The sequence below is a fragment of the Diabrotica undecimpunctata genome, chromosome 3, assembly GCF_040954645.1.
Source record: "Diabrotica undecimpunctata isolate CICGRU chromosome 3, icDiaUnde3, whole genome shotgun sequence".
Classification (NCBI taxonomy): domain Eukaryota; kingdom Metazoa; phylum Arthropoda; class Insecta; order Coleoptera; family Chrysomelidae; genus Diabrotica; species Diabrotica undecimpunctata.
In genome coordinates this window covers 174137464-174151168 of record NC_092805.1, presented here as the reverse complement: position 1 = coordinate 174151168, position 13705 = coordinate 174137464, and the positions used below count along the sequence as shown (strand labels likewise).

The following is a 13705-nucleotide window of genomic DNA, read 5'->3' as shown; positions in this document are numbered from 1 at the left end:
TGTTGAAAACATCGTCGCTATCCATAAAAGTGTGCAGGGAATTTCCGATCCAATTGATTTCACGTCGCTCACAAGAACTAGGCCTTCCGCAGACTACAATTTAATGAATTTCACATTGTGACTTGGGTCTGAACCTGTATAAGACAGGTTCAGACCCAAGACAGACAGACAATTTCTACTACTTATAAGAGAACACGCTTAGACTGAGTTGGAAAGAAGCTGTGGAAGGCGATGATGATCGAACACATTTAAATTTTATTTATGGAATGCAACAATAAGAGACAAAAGTCAAACATGTCTTGTATGAATTTTGGTCATGCTTTGTTTGTTGTCTATATTAAGTGAAATCCTTTGTATGTTGCTAACATTGAAATTTTTTTAAACATCCGTTCATTTGTTAGAAAGATGCAAGAAAATAGTCAGAAGTTCATTTACTTTTCTATTAGATACAAAGATAAATACAGTAGGTTTCACTATCATAGTGTAATAAGTTTTCAATAGAATGCACTCGATACGTTTAAGCTAGTATGACAGTGCATCTTGTTCCATGTCACCTGTAAGGTTCCATGGGTGATGTGGCGAATTGTTGACGTCACACGTCACCGGCCTGTACAAAAGGGCGACGCCATCTTAGATGTTTGATTCAGCTAGCTGTCAGTTTAGTGAAAAAATTGTCATTTTCCTTAAATTTCCGAAAACGTTTCAATAAGTAAAGTGGAAAGTGTTTAAATTTTATTTTGTGTTTTGTTGCAAAGAAAAAGCAACATGACGCAGCAACTGTTACCTATCAAGTTCCAAGAACATTTGCAGGTAAAAACAAAACGCCCCTTACCTACTTTGATCTCCATTTTTGCCATACTAGTGGCATGGATTTCTATATTGACTTAATGTATTTATTATTTATAATATATTTTCATTTATTGTTAAGTCGTAAAAAACATAGGCGAATATACCGGTAATATTTTGCTTTTCAGTGGGGGCGTATTGTCATCAAATTGTATTCAGCTTTTTATAAAGTACTGTTCACATCTTCTCAAGTTTATCAATCAACAATCAACCTATTAATAGGTGTACTGTTGAAGTCAACGACTGTCTGGCCTTTCTTTTCTTTCATGAAAGGAAGTGATTTTTAAAACTCACAATTACTTGCTTAGAATCAAGTGCTCCTTATGTGTTTTACTAGTAAAACCAATAAAAAATAGAAATTGTTTAATAATGCAGACAAAAAGTGTGCCGTTTTTGTTACGATATATTTTTAAATATTTTTTTATTATGAGAAAGAAAAGTTAAAATGTACTATACTAAATTATTACTAGTTAGATGAGTCACTTGTTCTACCTGTTCTACTACAATTATAATTTGGATGTGTTTAATTTTTGTGTTTAATCACTTGGAAATAATTATACTTAGTGAAAAGAAAGTCCTTTTCCTTTGTTTTCAAATGAATAAAATAAAAAATAAAACTAAAGATTTAAATTTGGTTTCTGTTCAGTTTTTATCATTTATCTGAAAAGAATAATGAAGCATTATAATTTTTATACATTCCTTTATTATTTTTCCTTTTTCTATATGTTCTCACAAAAGTTAAAAAAACACATTTTAACAGTTGGGATTTTTCTTTTGCAATGTTGTGCTGAGATTTTTTTATTTATAATTCACCTATTTACTAATGTTTAAGTAGATATAATATGCTAGTTCATTTTTACACTAGGGAGTAGATGTATTGATGTAACTTATGAATGCCAGCCTGAAAGATTTGTAAATTGAACAATAAAAATCTGTTTGTTTTAGTGGTTAGACTTTATTTAGGTTACAAATGGGACATATTTCTTCACATATCATGCAATTGTTTATTTCACTTGTAACTTAGTTTCATAACTTTGTTGTTGCTTTTTCTTATTTGAGCAACTCTTTACAGATATGTGCTTAGTAGTTTTCTGCCATGTTTAGGTATACATGAGCCTTGTTCATTTATATAGATTAAAACAATCATTTTGTTCAAACCAAATAGGCTTTAATGTCTTTCAGAGAAATGAAATGTACCATAATCTTTTCCTCGAAATTATTTATCTCATAATTATATATAATTTCTGTTTATTGATAATAATTTATCTAGAAAATTTAGTCAGTTGTCTTACATTTGGCATCTTAAAAGTATGGGATCATTTTATATATCAAAATAATGTTATAGCTTCCACAAATATTTTGCAGTGGTTGTTAGTGAAAAGAAAAGATGACAACATTTATAGCAGTAACGATTTTCTTTAATTGGTGTCTTAATTATGTTATTTCTAATCTATTTTTTAGTCTAATTTTACACAGTGTACAATAAAATGTGTAAATTTATAAATACCCTTAAACAAATTCTGCCACCAAATTCAGTTGAAAAAAAAATCGTTTTTTAATGCCTTGTATAAAAATATTAACGTGGCCCAAAGCGAGAATTATTTATTTTCTTACGCCGTTCTTTTCATTTCAACTAAGACACCTTTCATGTCTTTCTCAAGAATTTTACGAAAATATATGTGTAAATGCCCAACTATAATATTGTGACCAAAATTTTCATGATTGTACATATCTACTGTGGTATATGTAAATTTTTGAATTTTGTAAGATCTTAGTTAGATGAATGTAGATATTTATGAAGATTAAGATGTTAATTGGTAATATTCTGGATTGTGGCATTTGAGTAATCATTTGATATAACAGTTGTCTTTGTTGTTTTCTCGTTCAGAAATAGAAAGAGTCTGATAGATGAGAGAGTTGATGACAATTCTTTTGGACTGGATGGTGGTGTGATGAAGTATGTAAATGACGGTTTTTTTATTTTTTTATACACTGAATGATTTAAGTGACAAGTACATAAGGAAAGAGAAGGGGCCAATTATTTTCTACGTCCATTGTAATTTTTTTTCTATTGAGCATAGTTACGTCCACTGAGAAAACCACCCATAACATTTGCATCATCATCTGTTTGGATTATCATCTTTTCGTGACTTATCCAAAAATAAAATAGGTTAATTTCACAAAACACATGATTCTGTACAAACAATTCATGATTAAGGATGTGAATTGCTGAACACTCTCCATATTCACCAGATCTAGCTCTGTCTGACTATCAGGTCTTTCTTTAACTGAAAAAAAGTTTAAAAGGTCGTAAATTTTCTTTCAATGAATACATTTGATTTTTCAATAAAGATGAATTTATTTTAAATGTCTAGAATCATAATAAATGTATCCAATTATTAGGGGAGTATGTTGAATACAAAAAAACTTTGACTTTTAAATTTTGTTAGCTTTTAAAGTAGGCTAAGAGTTTTCTTTTGTACATCTTCATAATTAATAGAAGATATTACAATTGGATACAGTACAGCTGGTGTAAAACAGACTGCTCTATTACTACTAGTACTCTATAAACATATAGGACTTCAAAAATATTTAAGTATGATTTACTAATTTTTTATGTAGTCCATTTTTTATATAGCTCACTGCATATTTTATTGCTTCAAAAAGATAAAATTTATTAAATTATATTCTAATTGTTGTGTAAACATACCAAGATAAGGGCTCCATGAATATTTTTATCTATTATCACACCAACAAATGCGTTATCTTTCATGTCCATTGTTTAATTATAAAATTGACAATTTGGGTTTATACAGAACATCCAAAAATTATTGTTGTTCTTTTAGCTGGATTTGTTACAAACAACTAAAATATTTTAGTGCAAAGATAAAATATTGTCTTTTAAAACAAAAAAGATGCAAAATGGGATATTCTAAAAGTTGTCAAATGAATTTGTTGCTTCAAAAACTGAAAATAAGGCAAAATATTTAATATTTATGTCAAAATTGCATAACTATTTTTTTCAGCTGCAAATGGGAAATGGTAAGAAAAAGGCAGTAAGGTGGCATATTTAAGATCACTATTTAGAACATTTCAAAATATCTAGGGGATTTTGAATGTTGATACCATAAAATAAAATCGAAACGTTTGAAATGTGGTTGTATCAAATAATACTTAAAATACCATGGAGCAGCAGAACCAGACACGAAGAATATGGCATCAGCAAACTCTATTAAATATCATTAAGAGATGTATACTAAAATATATCGAACATATAATCAAAGGACCAAAATATGATTTTCTTCAGATAATTCTCAACAATAAAATGGAAAGAAAGAAAAGTATAGAGCGGAAGAACCAAGACCAAAATAAATATAAGAATATTGTAAGCGTAGTAGTCACCTGCATTTCCTAGGAACATGGTACTCTAAGAAGAAAATATCTATGATTAATTGAACTTTTATCAGTGTTAATATATACAAATAAATTTGTAGATTGGTCATAAAAAATGTCGTGAAAGAGTACTACGGAGAAATTGATTATACAGGGTATTAAACAAAATAAGAAAATAAAGAGAAAATAAATAAATTGAAACATGGAAGCATTTTGAGCAATTACAAAATTTACCATGAAATTTCATATTTAATAAGTGCAATATTAAAAGCATAAAAAAATAATTTTGCCAGCAACAATTAGAAAATATGGTAATTTCCTCCAATTATCGAAGCAATTACCATGATTTTTATCATTTATTATTTCTGTTAAATACTTAACAACCGCTGAGGCACTACCTTACTCCAGTCGGGATGTCATTTGACCTTGCATGGCGAGCTACCCCAAATTTTATTATTCTAATCTTTAGGGGGTCAATAGTAGTGTAAATTTAAAATCGTGACAGAATCGAATCGTTGCGTTAGCTGCTATCTTGAATTTAAAGGAGAACCGTTTTTGTGCAATATCTCCGCCATTTTCAACTTTTTGACCAAAATGGTACAAACTTAAATTAATGCAAATACGATTTCCTTCAATTTTTTCGTGCATTCGATATTTTCCGAATTAAGGTGAGAAATGGAAGAGGGGGGGCATAATTACACACAACTAAATTTATATGGAATCATCTGATATTTCTTATTATGTTAAGCGAATTTAAGATAAACCAACCTACAAAGTCAAAGATTATTTATTTTAAAGCAATTTAATCAATAGTAGTCGTATAACTAATCCTAGGCCTTATGCAAGCTCCAATTCGCGTGGGCATGCTTCTAAACAAATTGTCAACATTTTATTGTGGTAGGTTGTTTCGTTTCTTCAAGAGCAGCTTGTACTAGCTGTACGGCGTTTTGTGGATTATCCTGGCGAGGTCTAATTCTTTTTTAAGCATATCCCACAAATGCTCTATAGGGTTAAGGTCGGGCGAGCAAGCAGGCCACTACAAAACAGTGATATTTTCTGCTTCAAGAAGTTTGTAGTGACTGTTGATATGTGGAGGTGCATTATCATGCATGAAAATTAATTTTTTTCCCACTGCTCTTTTTCAGAGTATAAATACAGGTTCTAGAACCAAATCAAAAACCCTGCGAGCTTTTTAATTTGGTTGAATGGAAATTAAAGGAGTTTTTCACCGACCATATTACTTCCCCAGAACATAACACTTTCTCCTTTATATCTGCGAACAGATCTGGCTGTTTCCGTTCTTGTTTATCTTTCTCGCCCTCTAAGTAGACGAATTCATCGGTCATTATGATTTTACACAAGTCATGGTTTCGTCTGAAAATAACACATTTTGCCAATTTCCAATGTTTCAGTTTTGGTATTGAAGACCCCAATTTAGGCGATCAATCTTGTGCTGCCTTCTTTATTCTTCGCAACAGTAACAAGTTTTTTCAAAAGAAATAACTTGTGTGTATTGAATTATCTCGTTTGTTATTAATTTTACGACATGAATGTATATAAACAAAAATGAAGAGAATTATATTTTATATAATTTAGATCATTTTTTTTTGCTAAAATCGATATTTTAGTGTCATAGGTTCGTTTCTGTTTATGGCTTGCTGCTGGGGATGTTAGTGTCTAGGGTTCATTAATTGCTTGTGTCTCGTTAGGCTTGGCATAGGCTTAGGACCTTAAATATCGATTGTAGCAAAATTCTCTCCATTTTTTTTAGTGTACATTTATGTCGTAAAGTTAATAATAAACGAGATAATTAAATAATTATCATCATCATCATCATCATCAGTAGCTCGACAACCCTTTCTGGGTCCTGGCTTGTTCTAGGATTTTCCGCCATTCTGTTCTGTTCCTTGCTTTGTTTTTCCAGTTGGTAATCTTAAGTGTTTTCAGATCTTGTTCCACTTGTTCCATGTATCTAAGTTTGGGTCTTCCCTTTGACCTTCTTCCTACTGGTGTTTGCCTCATAATATGTTTTGGTGTTTCAGTCTCCAACATTCGTTCAACATGGCCCATCCAGCGCAGACGTCCGATCTTTATAGATGTTATGATCTCGGGTTCATTGTATGCTGTGTACAGTTCAAAGTTATATCTTCTGCGCCATATGTCATTTTCTTTTACCCCCTTATATATGTGTCTAAGGATTTTTCGTTCAAATGTGCCTAATAGGTTTTCATCGCTTTTCGATAGTGTCCATGTCTCTGATCCATATACAAGGACCGGTTTTATCAGGGTCTTGTATATTTTGCATTTGGTTTTTCTTGTGATGTTGTTAGATCTTAGATGTTTAATTAGTCCATTATATGTTTTATTAGCGATATGTATTCTTCTCTTAACTTCTTCACTGACATTGTTATCTGCGGTAACTAGTGAACCTAGGTATGTAAAATTTTTCACGCTTTCGATGTTATAGTCTCCTATTGTCAGATTCTGTAGGTTTCTTTGGCCTGTCGATTTACTGGCCTTCGTGTATTTGGTTTTTATTTTATTAATGTTTAGGCCACTGTTTTGTGCCGCTCTTTCTATCGCATTAAATGCTTCTATCATCTCTCTTTCGCTTCTGGCTATGATATCAACATCATCTGCAAATGCCAATATTTGTACACTTTTTGTTATTATTGTTCCTCTGGTGTTGACTTTTGACTCCCTAATTATTTTCAATCAACATCATCTGCAAATGCCAATATTTGTACACTTTTTGTTATTATTGTTCCTCTGGTGTTGACTTTTGACTCCCTAATTATTTTCTCTAATGTGATGTTGAATAGAATACAGGATAGGGCATCTCCCTGTCGTAGGCCCGTTCTCACATGAATTGTATCTGTTAGTTCGTTTTGAATTCGAATTTTGCTTTGTACTTTAAGTGTTTCTTTTATGATATCAATGAGTTGAGTTGGAATATTAAACTCTTTCAGTGCATGAATCAGAAATTCTCGATGGATGCTATCATAGGCACTCTCAAAGTCAATGAAAAGATGATGTGTGTCTATATTAAATTCACTAGTCTTTTCCAAGATTTGCCTCAAGACGAAGATCTGATCTATTGTGGACTTCTGCCTGCGGAAACCACATTGATATCCCCCAACTATTTGTTCCGCATATGGTCTCAATCGGTCATACACAATATTTGACAGTATTTTATATGCCACAGTAAGTAGCGTTATTGCCCGGTAGTTTTTACATTGAAGCTGATCTCCCTTTTTATGTAGTGGAATAATTACTCCGGTATTCCAGTCTTGTGGCAGTTGTTTATTATTCCATATGTTCACTATTAGTTCGTGTATCGCATTCAATAGGGAGTCTCCACCTTCCTTTATTAATTCTGCGCTAATATTGTCTAATCCAGGTTAAATAATTATACTTAATCACTATTTTCCCCCTTAACTCATAAAATATTAACCGCACAAAAAAAATTACAAAGAAGAAATTTTAGGAAATGGCAATTGCAACAATTTAAGTCCTTGCCATTTTGTGAAAAAGTTGAAAATGAACGAAATAATAAATAAAAATAATTTCTATAAAACCAATCCCTTCAAGGTCTTAGTTGGCACCTTTACCGCATACGTACGATCTCAAATATTAATTTCAGCAAAAATATGAAAGAAATCAACATTGTATAAAATATACAATGTTGATGCTACAAATGTTTCCCTACATTTATGTCCTAAAGTTAATAATAAACGAGATAATTCAATAATTATGCTTTCCACCCCTCGTTTCACTATGTACACGCGGCGGACTGTGAGTCCGTATATTGAAATAGCAAGTATGAGAAGCACTAAAAAATTCTTCTGATAAAATAATATGAACTAATATTATAAACACTTGTTTATTAATTAGTTTGCATGTTATACACATTCATTACAAATATTTGTGCAATGTTGTAAACACATATATTTTCTACATTTCACACATGAATATTTTGTCGGGCTGTTCTTTTTTCTGTCGCAGTAACTACAGCGTTATTTGGCCAATCTTACCAACTAGAGGCGATAGTGGATCTTTGGATTCAACCATTTCTGTAATTCTTAATTTAATTGATGATGGAAAACAAGAAAGAGTAGCACGAGCATGAAGGTGATTATCAATTAATTGTGTAGCTAAACTTTGTGAAAAAAATCTTCTGCTGGTTACATTATCGGAATTGTTGCAATGAAAAATGACATTTGCATTAATAACTACAATATTTAGCATTAATAGAAAACTACCATTGACCATCTAATGGTATTTCCTGCAGTGTTATAGGCAGCACACAGTTTGTCCACGGTATCAACACCCTCCTTTTTTAGGACGTATTAAAAACGTAGGACGTTTTTATTTTACTTGGGTTTTTAGGACACAAGAGTGGCATTTTGTCGAAAGCCAAATAAACTACTGTTAACTAACCGTTACTTTGGGGGGTTGACAAACTCAGTTCTGTTTTGTTTTTACGAATTGTACCAACTAACGTCGGCTATTTCGCGTACAACGACTCTAACAGATTCATACTTGTGAACCAGTTATCGTTAGTAATATTCCTTCTTGATCCATATATGGGTTCACATAATCTCAAGACTACCGCATTGGGAGAGTTGCTCACAGCATAAGGGCCATCATGCTGCGGCTCTACATAGACTTCAAGATTTTAAGTAAAGTAACATAAACGGAGAAAAGCTTAGCCATCTAAGGTTTGCAGATGCAGATGTAAGGTTTGCAGATGATATTGTACTAATAGCTGATAGGATAGATGAGGCCAAAGAACTTTTAAATCAGCTCTACCTTTCCTCGCTAGAAGGGGGATTGAAAATAAATATATCTAAAACCCAGATGATGACAAATCTTGTAGTCAGCGAAGATATATGCGTAGGAACAAGATCCATAGACCAGGTAATGGCCTATAAATACCTAGGTCATGAGATCCGCATAGGAAAAGATAACCAAACCGTTGAGCTTCTCCGTCGTATAAGACTGACTTGGGCAGCCTTCGGCAAGCTGAACCATATTTTCAAATCGTCTGATATACCAATATGCCTTAAAAGAAAAACGTTTAATCAGTGTGTTTTGCCAGTGTTAACTTACGGTGCGGAAACGTTGACCATGACAAGGAGAACAGTTCAAAAGATCCGTGTGTGTCAAAGGGCGATGGAGCGTGCTATGTTGGGCGTTTCACTACGAGACAAGATCCCAAATCGCCAGCTACGACAAAGAACAGGAGTGGCTGATGCAGTAGAGAGAGTAGCAACACTGAAATGGAACTGGGCAGGTCACGTGGCTCGAATGACAGATAATAGATGTACAAAACGGATACTGGAATGGAGACCAAGAGATGATGCCTACCGAATCAGAGGTCGTCCACCAACACGTTAGACTGACGATCTAAAACGTTGTCATAGGAATTGGATGCAAGGGCACAAGATCGAAATAGATGGAAAATTATGAGGGAGATCTATGTCCAGCAGTGGATAAGCGAAGATTGAATGATGATGATGATGAACACTTGGCATGAACTAGGGCGAATTTTAATCCCATATGTCTTGGGTTTATTTGGGATATATTGCCTAAATGAGCAACGGTCTCGAAACGCTTCCAGTTTCTTGTCCACTGTTACCAAATGAAAAGGATTGTAAGCAGTTTGGCAGTTAATAACGAAATCATCAAATATTTTTCGTATTGGTACTAACTTGTCCAGCTTCTTGCTTTCTTCGCGAGTTTCAGAATTGTCAAATCTTAAGTGCCGTAAAAGAACTTGAAACCTATTTAGAGACATTACAAGCCGAAATAACTCCACCCTTGTTCCTTGGGTATTGTATAAGTCTCGTAAATTTAAGCGACTTGATTTTAAGACGCCTGCTAAGTACAACGATCCAAAAAGTGTTTGAAACTCGCACATGTCCGTAGGTGATGTATCTTTTTCACGAGAATAATTAGCTGCAGTTGAAGCAATATGCTGATTTGTATATTCGACAATAATTTTTAACATATGTGTATTAAAAAAGTATTTCCAGATTTCAAGTGGATCTTTCAATATTTTAGTTGAAGTTTCAGGACCAGGTAAATGTTTTAGCAATCTTTGATGGTGCGTCCTTTTTCCACTCAGTAGAATTGTTTTTGCCAATAAAAAATGCTCCCTCTTCAATATCCGAAATATCTTGCTCGCTCTCTAAATTATCACTTCTTTCTTCTACATAATCTTCTTCTTGGTGATCATCATCATCATAGAAAGGTTCTTCTTCCTCATCATCTAATAATGCTTCTTCCATCAACTTTTTAAGGCGGTTCTGCTCTGATTCGTAAGATGCCATCTGGAAAATATAAACTTAGTCAAATTGCGTTATCTTCTAATTATTATTTGCAAAAATTATTTGTTTATAAAAAGAATTGATTTTGACTGTAAGATTATGCAGAAAAAAGCGTAATTTACACATGAATATTATGGGAATATATGCTCACATACTAACTAGAATAATATAAGTTGAAAAAAATTATGATCTTTTTTTTTAATTAAATACTCCAATAAATATAAAACCTATGTTAGTTACACCAGTACACGCGCGCGGACTCTCAATCCGTACTTGCTTATAATTTGGAAACAAGTTGGTGTACTAACTTCTTAGTCTAGACTAACATAAAGCAGCCCAGTGGATGAAGACTTACAAAGTGGCTACAGAATATAGTGGGAGGTATGCGAGAAATTCTATATTTCAATCAAACGCGGACTGTCAGTTCGCGCGCGTGTAGTGGGAGCGCGTACTACCCCCCAAATTTTAGAATAATAAAATTTAGGCTAGCTTGCAATGTTAGGTATTTATTCGTCTAATCCGATTGGGATTTTAACGGGAAACTCGGAAGGAAAAAGGACGAACAAGAAGTAGCAATCGGAGATTTTGGAATCGGAGTAAGAAACGAAAGAGGCGAAATACTTACCAACTTTCTACTGCAACACAAACTGTATGCAATGAACACCTTTTTTAAGAAGAAACAGAGTAGAAAATGGACGTGGGTTAGTCCAGATGGAAGAACTAAGAGCGAATATGATTATATAATAACAGACAAAAAGCAAATTATTCAAGATGTCACTGTACTTAATAAACTATCAGTAGGAAGCGACCACAGACCAGTAAGAGCTAGAATAACGATAAACCTACAAAAAGAAAGAGCAAAGATGATAAACAGTGGCAAACGCATAGTTTGGAATTCACCAAATCAGCCAGAAGCGTACATAAAAAATATAGCAGAAACTTTACAGAGTAATAATCCCAAACCTCTAAGTATCGACGATCATAATAAATTAATTACAGACTCGGTTAGAAACGCACAACTCAAATTTTGCAAGAAAAATTACACCAAAAGTGAAAAGATTAGCAAAGACACAAAAGCTCTCATGGAAATACGACGAAACCTAAGCGAGAAAGAAAAGGGAAACAAAGAAGAATATAGAAAACTAAATAAAAGAATTTCAGCGGATATTAAAAGAGATATAAGAAGATATAATACTAATGTAATTACTCAAACAGTAGAAAAGAACAAAGGTTTAAAGATAATGAAAAGAGAACTCACACAAAGTAAAAAAGAAATATACAAGCTAGAAGATAAAGACGGAAAGGCAACAACAGATAAACAAAACATTCTGAAAATAACTAGAGAGTTTTATAAAGACCTCTATACCAGCCAAAGATCACAAGAAAATTTACCGACACGAGTAAAGACTCTCATAAATCAGGGATCGGAAATACTTTTACCCATTACTGTGTCAGAAGTAAGATCAGCTTTAAAGGAAATGAAGAACCATCGATCGCCTGGTGACGATGGACTCGTTATTGAGGCAATAAAAGCAGGAGAAATTCTATTAAAATCAGTAAGCGAACTGTTTAATAAATGCTTACATGCGGGTACGATTCCTAAAGACTGGAACAATGCAGTGATAGTCTTGTTACACAAAAAAGGTGATATTACTAAATTAGAAAATTATAGACCCATCAGCCTCTTGACACATATGTATAAACTCTTTATGAAAATCTTAACAAAGAGACTAACACCTAAACTTGATTTCTATCAGCCCAAAGAACAGGCAGGCTTTAGGAGAGGATATGGCACAAATGACCATTTGCACACCATAAAGATCTTAATTGAAAAATGCATCGAGTACAACATACCACTGGTTCTTGCATTTGTCGATTACGAGAAGGCTTTTGATACTGTAGAGTTTGAAACCGTACTGGAAGCCCTAAATCAAAGCCGAATAGATTACAGGTACACGTCACTAATCAAAAACATCTACGAGAACGCTACATCAAGTATACGACTACACGAAGACACAGAAAAATTCAGCTTAGGTCGAGGAGTAAGACAAGGAGACAATATTTCACCAAAATTGTTCACGGCAGCTCTAGAGTCAATATTTAAGAACACCCAATGGCAAGATATGGGCATCAATATAGATGGAGAAAGATTAAATCATCTGAGGTTTGCAGATGATGTCGTATTAATCGCAGATAACTTACAGGATACGGTTTCTATGCTACATTCGCTTAAAAGTCTGTCTGAAAGAGCAGGATTAAAGATAAACTTTGAGAAAACTAAACTTATGACAAATCTCGTAATGAGTGGAAATATAACTATCGACAATAATGCCATACAACAAACAGACACTTACAAATATCTGGGACACGAGATCAAAATAAACAGAGACAATCAAACAAATGAAATACAGAGGCGAATAGGCCTGACATGGGCAGCATTTGGTAAACTGGGCCATATTCTAAAAAGTTCAATTCCCATGTGTCTCAAGCGAAAAGTTTATAACCAATGTGTTTTGCCTGTACAAACTTATGGAGCAGAGACTTTAACACTCACGCAGAAATCTGCGAATAAACTAAGAGTTACACAACGAGCCATGGAACGTGCAATGCTGAATGTGAGCCTCCGAGACCACATAACAAACCGACAAATCAGGCAAAGATCAGGAGTTCAAGACGTCATCGAAAGAACCACGAGACTTAAGTGGAACTGGGCAGGACACTTAGCCAGAACACAAGATGGACGATGGACAAGACGAATTATGGAATGGAGGCCCAGAAATTATAAAAGAAGCCGAGGACGACCACCGACTAGATGGACCGACGACATAAAAAGAGTAGCGGGAAACTGGCTACAAGCGGCCCAGTGTAGAGAACACTGGAAAGAACTGAGGGAGGCCTATGTCCAGCAGTGGACGGGATTGGCTGATTGATGGTGATGATGATGAATCCGATTGGGATTACCTTGATAGATTAAAAAGTCATACATTCTACCATTTTGTCGTGCCAAAACATATTTTTAGTCCCCACTTTTTCAGCTTATTTTTACCGTTTGATGTTCAGTTGGCCTTTAAATCAAACTATTTGTTCACCAATACAGAAATTGGCTTCTAGAGGAAGCTCCTAACTATGTTCTT

General features: G+C 33.7%; 1 protein-coding gene across 1 annotated transcript in view; it reads left to right on the top strand.

Annotated features, from left to right (window-relative positions):
- The first annotated feature begins 596 nt into the window (after window positions 1-596).
- Chc (clathrin heavy chain) overlaps window positions 597-13705 on the top strand; it is a 48337-nt gene continuing 35228 nt past the window's right edge. The window contains exon 1 of the mRNA XM_072527626.1: window positions 597-810. Coding sequence (XP_072383727.1) covers window positions 766-810 — 45 coding nt within the window. The 5' untranslated portion in view covers window positions 597-765. The remainder of the gene's footprint in view (window positions 811-13705) is intronic.